The sequence below is a fragment of the Paroedura picta genome, chromosome 17, assembly GCF_049243985.1.
Source record: "Paroedura picta isolate Pp20150507F chromosome 17, Ppicta_v3.0, whole genome shotgun sequence".
Lineage (NCBI taxonomy): Eukaryota > Metazoa > Chordata > Lepidosauria > Squamata > Gekkonidae > Paroedura > Paroedura picta.
In genome coordinates, this window is record NC_135385.1 from 20,878,067 (window position 1) to 20,890,617 (window position 12,551).

Below are 12,551 nucleotides of genomic sequence, written 5' to 3' on the forward strand. Positions count from 1 at the left end.
CACGACCCCATGGACAATGATCCTCCAGGCCTTCCTGTCCTCTACCATTCCCCTGAGTCCATTTAAGCTCCCACCGACTACTTCAGTGACTCCATCCAGCCAACTCTGTTGTCCCCTTCTTCTTTTGCCCTCAATCGCTCCCAGCATTAGGCTCTTCTCCAGGGATTCCTTCCTCTTCATGAGGTGGCCAAAGTATTTGAGTTTCATCTTCAGGATCTGGCCTTCTAAGGAGCAGTCAGGGCTGATCTCCTCTCGTACTAACTAGTTTGCTCGCCTTGCAGTCCAAGGGACTCACAAGAGTCTTCTCCAGCACCAGAGTTCAAAAGCCTCGATTCTTTCACGCTTGCTTGGTCTAAGTTATACAGAGTAAGAAAAACAATCAAGGAAGGAGACTCTCAAGGAACACTTTACTTAAGTGCTGAGTTTTACATAAAGGATTTTTGTCTCTCACCTGCAGTTCACAATGCACAAACTACTCTGCATGCCCAACTGGTTAATGTGCATGTCAATAGTCAACACTGGAGACTTCCTAAGCAAAGACTGCAACATCAGAGGGAAGGAAAGTTTTTTTTGGGTTTTTTTAAAGACCTTGACTGCTGTAGACCCAGTTGTCTCAGCCCAGACGCCGCCAGCCGGGAAGTACCAAGAGACAAAGCAGCGGAGGAGGCAGAGTAAAAACAGCATGGGACTTGGGTCCTAGGTTTGAAGGGGAATAAGCTTAACAGGGTCACTTATCTTGTGCCAGACCAGGCAAGAAGCTGCCACTTCTCAGTAGCTACTGGGAAACTCAGTCAAGAGAATTTCTCAATAGCCAATCATTTTACTGCACACCTGGTATACCTCTCTCTGCAGCTGCCTCTCCCCAGCGCCTACTTTAACATAGCAACGTGCAGGCTGAAGCTTAAATGATAGCAAAAGCCTCAATGCAATACAAATTTCCCTGATGTTATATACTTACCAGTGTTTATCAGTGAAGTTCTCATCAAATTACTCTGAATTATGGATGTTACTGCCCCACCCCATAATATTTTGCAACGTTGAATTGAGGGTGAACAACCTGAATCTTAATCTTAATCATTCTCTGAGTAAGTAGAAAGGCAGACCAGGGACTTCCGATCTGCCCTGTCTTAGATGGAGCTATAATCCCCTTGTAAAGCCAAATTTGCCGTTTAGGAATGCTTGCTGACACAGCAGTTCACCTTAGAAAAGCTCCAGTTGGAGTATCAACTGCATCTGTTCCTGGGTCAACAGCCTTTAGCCACAGGTATCCATCCCTTAGTTTCGTCCGGGCTGGATTATTGCATCACACTCTATTCGAATGTTTGGAAGCTATAGCTAGTGAAGAATGCTGTGGTTAGATGCAACAGCTATGAGGAGCGTATGTCCCCAATACTACACCAATTACTTTGGTTCCTTAAAGCATTACATGACTTGGAACCTGGGCATCTGAAGGCTCATTTTCTTCCATATGTTCTTTCTCTGCGATTAACAGTACTTTGAGAAACCCTCCTGATTTCACTAGCCAAGAAGCTTGTTAGGTGAGGACTCCTGCAAGGGCCTTAAGCCCCATAAGGCCAGAACAACATCCCAGGGAGACCCAAGTGGGTAGCCGTATTGGTCTGAAGCAGCACAACAAAACAAAACCAGAGTCCAGTGGCACCTTTAAGACCAACAAAGCTTTATTCAAGGCATGAGCTTTCGAGTGCAAGCCCTCCTCCTCAGACTAAGAACTGACCATCATGAGAGTGGGATTATATAAACAAAAAAGTTAATTCTGTTAAATTAGTAAACCGTGTCACAACATGGGAGGTTAGCCTGGCCCCCTCCTTGTCAATTTGCAGGAGGCAGCTAACAAGAGTTTTATCATTGGCAGTCCTAACTAAAGCTCTTGTGATTTCTCCAGGTTTCATAATTGTTGTTCTTACTGTGTTTTGTATAATGTTTGGTTTACACTGTAAGCCTCCTTAGGGGAGAAGGATTGCTAGTGTTTTAAACAAACATTGGAGTGCTATAAGCACATAGATACAATGTTTCTCAATGCCTGAACTTTTGATCCTTAACTCGCTACATTCTTCCTAGCTCTGTTACAAACTATCTGTCTTGCTCCCAGGCAGCTAATAAATGTTTTTAATAAATAAAACAAATTTTGTTAGCAACCGGGCTATGGTGCACAGATCTGACTTTTAAATCTTCGTGGACAGACATTGCACTGTGAATGACACATCATTAACAGTTTTCCTTTATTTTGTTAATAAATAGGATGCCAGCATTCATAAACACGAATATAAATAACTCTGAAAAGCTGGTTCCTCAGAGACTAAAACAGCAGCTAGAAAGCTAAATTGTCTCCCTCTTTCTAATCTTCAGAAGGACCTGTGAGTTCAGGCCAGAAATGGTGAGATTCAGGTAATCACTGGCTTTTGTCTTCTTAAAGCAAGAGTGAGAAAGAAACAATGGCTACAGAATGTTTTGTCTGTCTTGTTTCCCCCCTTTCCCCCTGATGGGTTCAGAACTAATCCAGTTTGTCTGCAAACTATGTTCTGAATCACAACCTTAAGGCCCTAACAGAGCATGAATGTGGCTTCTACAAGGCCCTTTTTCCCAACCACATTTCTTTCTTTCTTTTCTCCCTTTGTGCTCTAAGTTTCTATTTAACAGTGAGCCTCAGAAAAAGTTCCAAGAAGCTAAAAAGTTGATTCACTGTTTCATCATTTTAACTGGTTTTGATATATATTTTACAAGTTTACAGTAGTTCCCCCCCAATAGACCAGAACCTGCAAACAGTATCAAGTACAAGTCAAGTACTACAGATTCTAGTTTATTCTCGGTATAATTCTCTGTAATGCAAATGCTATCCAAGACATTTATTACAGTAATTTCCATACCTATAAAAGATGCAGCTCCCCTATGCAGCTTATTGCTCCTAGATGCAAAGAGCGCAAATGGAATCACCTGTTAATGAATAAACATAAGCTACAACATGCTAGAAGCTAAAGCAGTAGAACTGTTCTGGGATAAAGCCATTTTGGGTAAATTTTGTGACAATTTTTGTAGGAAGAATGCCATAAATTTAGGAAGATACACAAATATTAAGCTTTGCTTAAAAAAAAACCCTTCAGTTGCCATCACACAGAAGCCTGCAAAAGTTATTACTTGTTCATGGCACAAGAGGCAACTCACATGCCTTACCCAGCAAGCGTTTTTTTCCCGTTGTAGAGATGCACACAGCTGGATGTATGCACTACCCCACCCTGTGTGTTTCACTGCGGTTTCTTTAACAATAATGGATTGTTTCGCCCACAAAGATGTATAGACTTGGCAGATATGTTCTCTGAAGCTGTAAATATACAGTACCATTGTATTGAAGTATTAGATGCATTATATATGCATTATATGCATTATATATAATCATATACAAACCGTTCCAGTCTAAGACCCTTAGATTGGAGTACCTGTGGATACAATTGCTATAGACTTAACACCAAACAGTTGTTTTAAGTGTGTTAAGCACTAGCCAAAGGGAGTTTTTCCTGCCTGAGAAGGCTCCTGTGTCCTATTATAAACTTTTTGGTGGTTTTTTTTTTCTTTTTTTTTTTGCAAATCCCCTCCCTTTCCAAAGCTATTTGCTCCGGGGTGGTGGTGCTGTCCAAGAAGCACAAACCAGGTCCTTGAAAGCAGTGCTTCCCAACCTGTGGATCAAGACCAAGAGACCAACCTCCATATGTGCATGTCAGAATGCTACTTGGTTGGCGTTCATAGTGGGGACAGCTGTGCCCTTTTGCGCAATGTTTGTTGGTTTCTCAAAAAAAAAAGAAAGAAAGAAAATCCTGGCTCATCAGAGAAGGTTCTTTGGACCAAGCGATTATGGAACAAAATGGAAGATAACTTTAATTGGAAACGGTTTGAAATTGGTTTGTTTATATTTGTTGTAAGACAAAAATGACTGGAGACCATGTGGAGAGGGGCGGCCTAGATGTTAATTTAAATAAATAAATGCTTTTAAAGTTCAGAAAAACAAGAGTACCACAGAATCCACCTTATACTGAATCAAACCATCATTCAGTGAAGGTCAGCATCCTGGAAATGGCTCTCGAGGGGGGTCTCAAACAGAAGGCTTTCACATCACCTACTGCCTGGTCTTTTTTTCTTTTTTTAACTGGGAGCCTTCTGAATACAAAGCAGAGGCTCTACTACTGAGCCAGTCTCTCCTCGCTGTCACTTTTCACTTTCCCCAGAACACGAGGTTTACAAGGGGCAAATGATTAGTACGGAGATCCTTCAATACAAACTACTTTAGAGGCCCAATACATTGTGTTAATTATAAAAGCTATGTTTGGAAAATCGAAAAACAAGAAGCAAGGAGAGGGGGGGGGGAAGCATTAAAGCGACACTTTCCTCAATTCATTAAATAAAGGGATCTGCCTTTATGCCACTAGATAGTATTACTCCGACTCCAATGGAATGGTTTGCTGAAGAAGCCGGCGTCCAGCTTCTGTGTTCGTAAACTGGTTTCCAGTTCTAGCAGACAATAAAGTCGTGCATCTGTAATCACCTTAACAGGATGCTACTGGACATGAATCCAGCATCGCAAGGAAATAAGCAAACCTTATGTGAGCAAACGTTCCTGACATGATGAACAGCCCCTGTAGTTGCTATTTGCTATTTTTTAAAAAATGATACACAAAATTGTCTGGCTAGATCTATATCAGTAACATCGATTTTCTGCAAAGCTAACTGCATGTTCAATCAATGCAGCATTCATCACACAAATTAGGCAAGAAGTGCCGGTATACTGTTCAGAACCTTATCTTCAAAATATCCCATTCTGGGCCTTTCCACAGCAGCCTGTTAAAGCAGCTTTTTAATACACACAAAGATATTTTAATTTATAGGTAGAACCAAGAAGTTGCTATGGGATTCACATTTACTTGGATGGAATCAAATTCTTAGCTAATCTAACACAAAAGGCATTACATATCACATACACATCTGAATTACTCAAAGTTTCTTGCAATATCCGATTTTGATGTACGGTTATACTTATGTTGCTAATAAAACCTACTGTTCAACAGGACATTTGAAATATTTGATTCGATTTTTTATCATTTTCTTCTTTTGTGGCTGGTCCATAAATCTGTCAACGTCTTTTAAACTAGATATTCAATACGGGTCCCCCCACCTTTCTTCTCATTACAAGCTCCAATCACTACACGCTACAGCAAATTTCTTACGACAATCCCATTGCATTTTAGTACCATCACCCTTCCATTCCAAATTACAGTATTAATTGTCCCTTTCCCGTTCTAAATCCACGTTTCTTGTCAAACATAACTGAAGGGCTCTCAGCCTAGAGGGCAGGGCCCAGTGTGTGTGACAGCATGGATGTGAACTTGTTTTCATGGAGTGATCCACTCCTAGCATGGGTGAGTAAGAGCTACAGACACAAAAGGGATGCTGGGTCAGAAGCATCGTGAAAAGCAACTGGAATGCACTCAAGAGTTCTAGACGCTTGAGAAAGCTGAACTTTATCTGCTGAAACGGAAAGTACATGGGAAGAAACTGAGATTTAAGCCAGCTATTCCTTGCCATTCATAAAGAAAATGAAACTGGGGGGAAAACAAATCTTTCATTTGCAAAATAGTCCCTTAATCCCAATAGCCTCAAAATGTACCAATATCTGCACAGTGGTATGTCTTATTGCATATCCAGATGGCTTATCGCCGCAGGAAAATAAAATCCAAAATTAGTCACAAAGCGATACAATAAAGCAATACTTTGCTTTAATGCAGGCAGATCGGTGCAAAGAATATCAAATTAACTGTTGGAAATGAGTATGTAAACAAAAAGGTGAAAGTCATATTTAGCAATTCTGCCACGAGGACAAGTATGCAGCTCTCTCTTTGAATCGGGCCTCTTAATTTCTTTAGAGTCAGATGCTGGGTTTGCTTTTCCAAGGCTGACTGACAAGGCCCTGGATTTCAATATATTAATGCTGCCATGTTTAAACAAGCTACAGAATTCCATTAACTGCAGCCTCTCCAATGAAGTGTGCATAATTACAGAGACAGACAGAATGGCCCCGTGGAAAGCAAAGGCATGAATACCTTACCCCCACCATGCCATGTCAAAATATGAAGCCAATAATGTCAGGACACAAATCATTATCCGTCTTCTGATATTATTAGGGACACCTTTATATTCCTTCAGTGCCAAACTTACAGTTAACTTCAAATGGTCTCTATTCTTTGAGCCTAAATCCTCAAATATGCAATATGAGGATAACACTGACCTATTTATTTTACAGGACTGCTGTCATGCTTCCTAGCATGACTGCATGAAGCTCTTTAACGCATTATATTAATGCTAACCAATCATAATCTTGAATCAGCTACAACATACGTCTGCGGAGGTCATCCATGGCCCAACAATTACTATATGGTCCTTCGAATATAAACACCCCAATAAAACTACAATAAAATAATCCTAGATATTTTATTCATTTGTACCTCTCCTCGATCTCCAGTGGAGACCCAGAGTGGCTTGCATTACTCTCACAAGAACCCTGCAAAGGAGGTTAGGCGGAGAATGTGACTGGCCCAAGGTCACCCAGTGAGTTCCCATGGCACAAGTGAGAATTCGAACCCGGGTCTCCTGGATGCTAGGGCACCACTCTTAATCCCTACACCACACAGCAGAATGCGCAGTCTCCATTTATTTGTGGCAATGCCATCACGAAGGAGGCATCCAACACGCTACCACAGCCAATATCTTCACGACATGGAATTTTAAAGTTGGCTTGCAATTTAGTGAAAGAGAGCAAATCCCACAAAAAAATAGGAGCAATTGTTACCAGGTGTTGGATGCTTCTCTTCAGCATATAAGCTAGTAACTGAAAACACCAGATTTCTGACAGATATTAATTCGTTGCTAAAAGCACAAACAAGTGCCACACAGGGACAAGCTCATTTTTGCACTGCTTTTGGCACTGGGATGCAAGAGTGTTCTGGGGCTCAGAGACAGTCTCTTTCCCACAGGAACAATCTATCAAGGCCTTTGCCAGGCATCTTTTAATGGGATCACTAGACATCCCCCCTGGGGGCGTGCAAGTTCCATTCACAAACAGGAGGGGGGCAGGAAGTTAAACATTGTCTGGATTCCAGGGGCCTCTTCACACACAGCAATTGGCTTTGCAATACATGTCATCAGCAACCCATCACATAAAATAAAAGCTAAACAATATGCTAATGTTGAAAGCCCTGTCACATATACATATCTCAATAACCTAACCATTTACTACAGGGCCTTCATACTGCAGGTTTTTGGGGAGAGGAGGAATGCTGAGAGAGAGTGATTTCCCCCGGGCCACTATTAACAAAGGCGCATTTGAAGAAATATTTTAACAAGGGTTTTCCAGGCTCACAGAGGTCACACTCTTAGCTGCTATAAGCAGCTCTCAAAATAGGCACACATGACGAAGTTCCAAGTAGGGGGCAACCCCATGTGGTGAGGTGGACATGGCTGTGCTCAAACAGCTGACCGTGTAAATGGAGCTTGCTGAGCAGAGACAGCCTTGTAGAAAATATCATCATGAGTAAAACTGACAGCCAAACCGTGTAAGGCCATGCTTGGGAACCAGAAAAAGAAAGAGATGGCAACGAAGTAAAACAGAAGAGAAGATGGCCAAGAAAAAGTGGATTAAAATTGAGAAGACACAAGAAAGAGCTGCTTGTTTTCATCACACTCTAATTAACGGCACAGAATTCCAGATCACTTAATAATTAAGCCAGTTTAGCCAAATTATACTTTCAGGACACAGATGTTCAGAATTTACGGCAGAGTGAGGAGACAGGAACATCTCAGAAGACCTGCACGTGTGCACCTGGAAAAGCTGTGGTTGGCCGAGGCTCTCCAACCTGTACATACGGATTTCAAAACACACATTTGTCTTCTGCAACATGTGAAGCAGCCCTCTGTGGAGAAACCCACAGCTGCGGTCCCTCGCATAAAGCCACATTAAGAATCGCATCAAAGCATCCAGCCCACAATCTCCAAAGAGCTCATCCCAACTGTAACCCAACCTTCCCTTCAGGCCCCCAAAAGTCTGGCTGGCCAGACCAAATTTCCACACTTCAGAGACTGCACACAGTGGCTGGATATGAATTTATTCATTAAGGAGAGGACACAGTGGAACACCGGGCTCCAATTACAGTCCCCATTACAGCAATATACTGGAATACAAGCTGTGCTTTAAAGAAGGGGGGGGGGGGTTGAGAAAGTCTTTTGGTTTTACTTGATCATTAGAAAAGCTGCTACCGCCTTCATAAATTTTACCAATGTCCCACCCCCACCCCAAAAACCAGAAACAAGCCTAGATTTCATCTGAATGGGGCGAGAAAGTGTAGACATCTGCCTTCTCATTAACACCCAATACTTAAACCTCCAAAAAGGCAAGAATAGGGCAAAAATATACCCGCCATGCCGCCTCTGTGAACTTCTTTACACGACCGGAACAGAGGTGTCAAGGCGAGGAATAACAGAAAAGGAAAAAAAAAAAAAACGGTGAACAGCATCAACGTACACATCCTACTCCTTTCCTGAAAGAGGACATTTCTGGAGATTGCTGAGGAGGTGGGTGAGAGCCAAAGAGCAAGGGGGATGCCACGGCCAGACACCCCCAATGGCAAACGCATCGAGCACAGTTGCCTCCCTGCCCCTGCACACACCTATGGTGGAACTGATGGTGGTGGTGGTGGGGAGGGGGGCAGATCCCTCCCCCTGTCAAACTACCGTGAAAAATGCAAGTCTGCAGCAGCAGCAGCCCAGTCAATGACCCCCCCCCCCGCAAAAAAAAGGCTTAAGATGAGGCAAGCCCGACCCGCCACTGCAGGCCAGACAGGCAGGCAGGGAGGAAGAGAAGGCAAAATATTACAGCGGGGAGGGGGGAGAAGCAGACAGGCCCCCTCTCCTCTCCTCTCTTCTCCTCCCACAGCCCTGCGGGGCCTGCACCGAGGCGGGGTGGGGTGGGTCGGCCGGCCGTCTGGCGCCCGCCACCTCCTCCTCCCCCTCCCCCCACCTGGCCGCCGCCCCTCCCCCCTGCCTCACCTGTGAGTCGGACTTTGATACTGGAGCCGGTCCTCCGCGTGCCCGCGTTCGACATCGCTGCCCCTCAGGAGCGGCGGGGCGGGGGACGGAAGGCGCGATCAGCCGCCGGCCGCCAGAGCCGCCATCCGGGACTGTGGCCCGCCTCCCAAAATCGGGCCTTTCTTTTCTTCCTTCCCTCCTTCCTTCCCTCGCGAGGCGGCGGCGGCGCCGCCTCACGGAGCTCGACGCGCGCCCGCCCCGCCGGACGCGAACGAGGACTGCGCGCTCGCGCCGCCTCAGCCGCCGTCGCCGCCGCGCCTTTCCTCTCAGCCAGGCTCGCGCCTCCGCTCCCGGCGTGCCTCGGGAAGGGAGAAAGGGGGGGGGGCGAGGAGGGCTCCGCGTCCGTCGCGCGATGACGCAACTGTGCGGCCCGGGCGGCCATGTTGGTGAGGTCACGCCTCTTTTCCCCCCCGCCCTCTGTGGTTGGTGAGGAAAGGGGAAGCGCGCTCCTAGTGGGAAGAAGAGGCCAAGCGGCTTGGCCAGGGCTCCCGAAGTTGCCAACCTCCAGGTGAGGACTGGAGTTCTCCCGGAATTGCATTTGTAGTCCAGATGACAGAGGTGACTTCCGCTGGAGAACAGAGAAACACAAGCGCGTGGCCGTGCTGGTCTGAAGCAGTAGAAAAAAACGTGTAGAGAGGGGATAACTTCCACTATCTTCGGAGAGTTAAGGATGCCAACCTCCAGGTGGGGCATGGAGATTCAGATTTATATCTGGAGTCCGGCTGACAGCGGTAACTTTCACTAGAGTGGGCTCCTCCTGACCAGTATAGTGCCTACTCTCGCCTGCCCTTGGAAGCCTTTTGTTGCGTAAGAACTCTTTCCCCCGTGCAAATAAAACACCGATCCCTCTGCTACAGCAGTAATGCAACCGGCTTTTGCTCTGAAACGTGATTCTGAATTTGTTCCAAACCGCGTCTTCTGCGTTAACGCGAACTGTCACCACCCAAGACACTCCTGTCGTACGGATGTCCAATCCCCCCCTTTGGAATGGCTGATGCCTTTGATCGCAAGGACAGCCTCGACTAAAGCACTTAAACGTGACAACCTGGTGCGGGAACGCAGAAGTGATATGCTGAGACGTTTCCCCGGAGGAGCATGTTTTAGAAGAGGCTGTTAGTGGAAAAAAAGCTGCATCTTGAATTGATCGGCTTAGCCCGAGCTTGCTGGAATTTGGAAACTAGGCTGACCACCAAGGAAACAGGGAACCCAACCTCCAGGTAGAACCTTGGGATTCCTCAGAATTACAGTGGATCTCTAGCCTACAAAGATCCGTGTCCACGGAGAAAATTGAGATTTTGGAGCACGGGCTGTACGGCATTGTACCTCACTGAGGTCCCTGGGCTCCACCTCTGAATCTCCAGGATTTTCCAGACCTGAAACTGGCAACCTCCCCCTTCCCCCACTGGTGGCTAGGGGAACTGGCAGCCCTAAAAGGAAGACAGGGGTTTCTACACAGAGGAAGGCAATGTTCATAAATTGCCTGGAATAACCCATGGAAGGGGTCACCATGAGTTGGTTGCGACCCACCGGCATGTTCTTAAGGATGAGCCATGATCTCAGCATGATGACAAGATGACACCCCCTTATTTTAAGTATCAGGCTCAGTTTGAGCCCTATCTTTGAAAACAAATGAATGATAATGCAGTTGGGGTTTCCAGGCATGGATAAGCACCCAAGAATCAATCAGTCAATCAATCTTTATTTACGGTCATTCAGACAAAAATTCAAATGCATGCAATTAAAAACTAAGACAACTTAAAAAGAGATAAAAACAACAATAGTATAAAATTTTAAAAAGATCTGACAACACAAAAACTTTAAGATGTTAGATTCAATTTTTAAAACATTTAAGTTGCCAGTGACAATGGCATCCCAACTCGAAGCAGCCCAATTTGTGCTGGGGAAACTATGACCATCTCTTAAACGTCCTGACGGCCTTTGATGCCGAACTGCATCCCAGAATCTACCAACAGTGGCCTGACTGTTAAAAGCATCCTTGGAGAAAGCCCAGGTGTGATGAAAGAACTGTGTAACATTGCTCAGCTCTCAGGCTGCTGCCAGCCATCCTTCAGGTGAGACCTGGGGATCCCCTGGAATTACAGCTTCCAGCAATCAGTTCCCCTGGAAAAAAAGGGCTGCATAGACGGCGGACATTATGCCCCTTTGGAGTTCCTCCCCTACCCCCCCGCAGCCCCCATCCCCCCAAAATCTCCAGATTTTCTCCAACCCAGAGCTGGCAACCCCAGGGACAAGGAAAGAGAAGGGCAGCTGAGGCTACATGCATACGTCCCAAGGAAGCTGGAGAAGTGGAGGGGAGAAGCCGCGTGGAGCAAACGGCATTTCAGTTTTTCTACAGGCAACGAACTGACCTAGTTCCCCAATCCCGTTGATTTATCGAACCGGCAGCCAGAATCAAGGTGACGTGCGGCTGACTTATTACGTGCCACGCTGGAGAGTATTTCAGCTCAAATCATCGGCGGCTGAGCTGAGGGGAAAAGCACTGGGGTTGGCTGCTTGAGACAGGAGACAAAACAGGCTTCCTGTGGCTTTTCTCCTCCGTCTTGATGAGTTTTTAAAATAAAATTAACCCAGCTGATGAGAGGGCTGCAGTTCCGAGTCGGAACTTCTGTCTTATCCTTTGCTTCGCAAGAAGATAGCGAGGGGCAACCCCCCCCCCCCCGTTTGTGATTTCTGCACCAATTATTCGTCTTTTATTTATATGGGAAATCTCTAGCTGCTTCTCCAGAGAATGGCTTCAGGCCAGTTGCAAAGCCTAAAACAAACTGCTAATCTTTTGTTTAGCCATCAAGTCACGGCTGACTTAGGGCCGTGATTTATGTCACAACCCTTCATGGTCTCCCAACCAAATAATAGGCTCCCACGATCTGACAAGAGTAGGCTAGGCCGCGCCCATCCAGGCCAGGGGAATAATCCATACGCCGCGAAAACAAGCAAAAAGCATTTAAACAACAAACACCATTCGGCTTCCTCAAATGACACATCACTTTAGAAACAGAGCAAATAACAGCCCTAAAAAAAAACATGGAGCCCTTCAGTTTACATCCTGGGTATGAAGAAATGCCAGCCTTGCAGTGGTGACGTAAGATATGGGCCCAGGCATCTCCCAGTTGGGAAATTTCCAAGCAAGAGACATACATTGCTGGCCTCTGCACAGCAACTCTGCTCTCCTCAGTGGTCTCCCCTCCAAGTTCTCTAAGGGCTGACCCTGCTTAATATCTGAAATCTGAGGGGATCAAGCGAGCCTGGGGCCGTCCAGCAGGTCAAGGGTGCACGTGGTACGAAGCAGCTCAAAAGCAAGCCATGCAAATAAATCCTGACCTTTTGCTACCAGCCGGCCACACTAAGTCCAGTGCTGGGCAGGCAGGGACTGCCTGTCTGAAAATATTTAC

General features: G+C 45.7%; 1 protein-coding gene across 3 annotated transcripts in view; it reads right to left on the minus strand.

Annotated features, from left to right (window-relative positions):
- Nucleotides 1-9,446, minus strand: part of SMURF1 (SMAD specific E3 ubiquitin protein ligase 1) — a 38,260-nt gene extending 28,814 nt beyond the window's left edge. For all 3 annotated transcript variants that reach the window (XM_077316539.1, XM_077316538.1, XM_077316537.1), the window contains exon 1: nucleotides 9,103-9,446. In XM_077316539.1, the coding sequence (XP_077172654.1) occupies nucleotides 9,103-9,157 (55 nt within the window). In that variant the 5' untranslated portion in view covers nucleotides 9,158-9,446. The remainder of the gene's footprint in view (nucleotides 1-9,102) is intronic.
- Nucleotides 9,447-12,551: the final 3,105 nt, after the last annotated feature.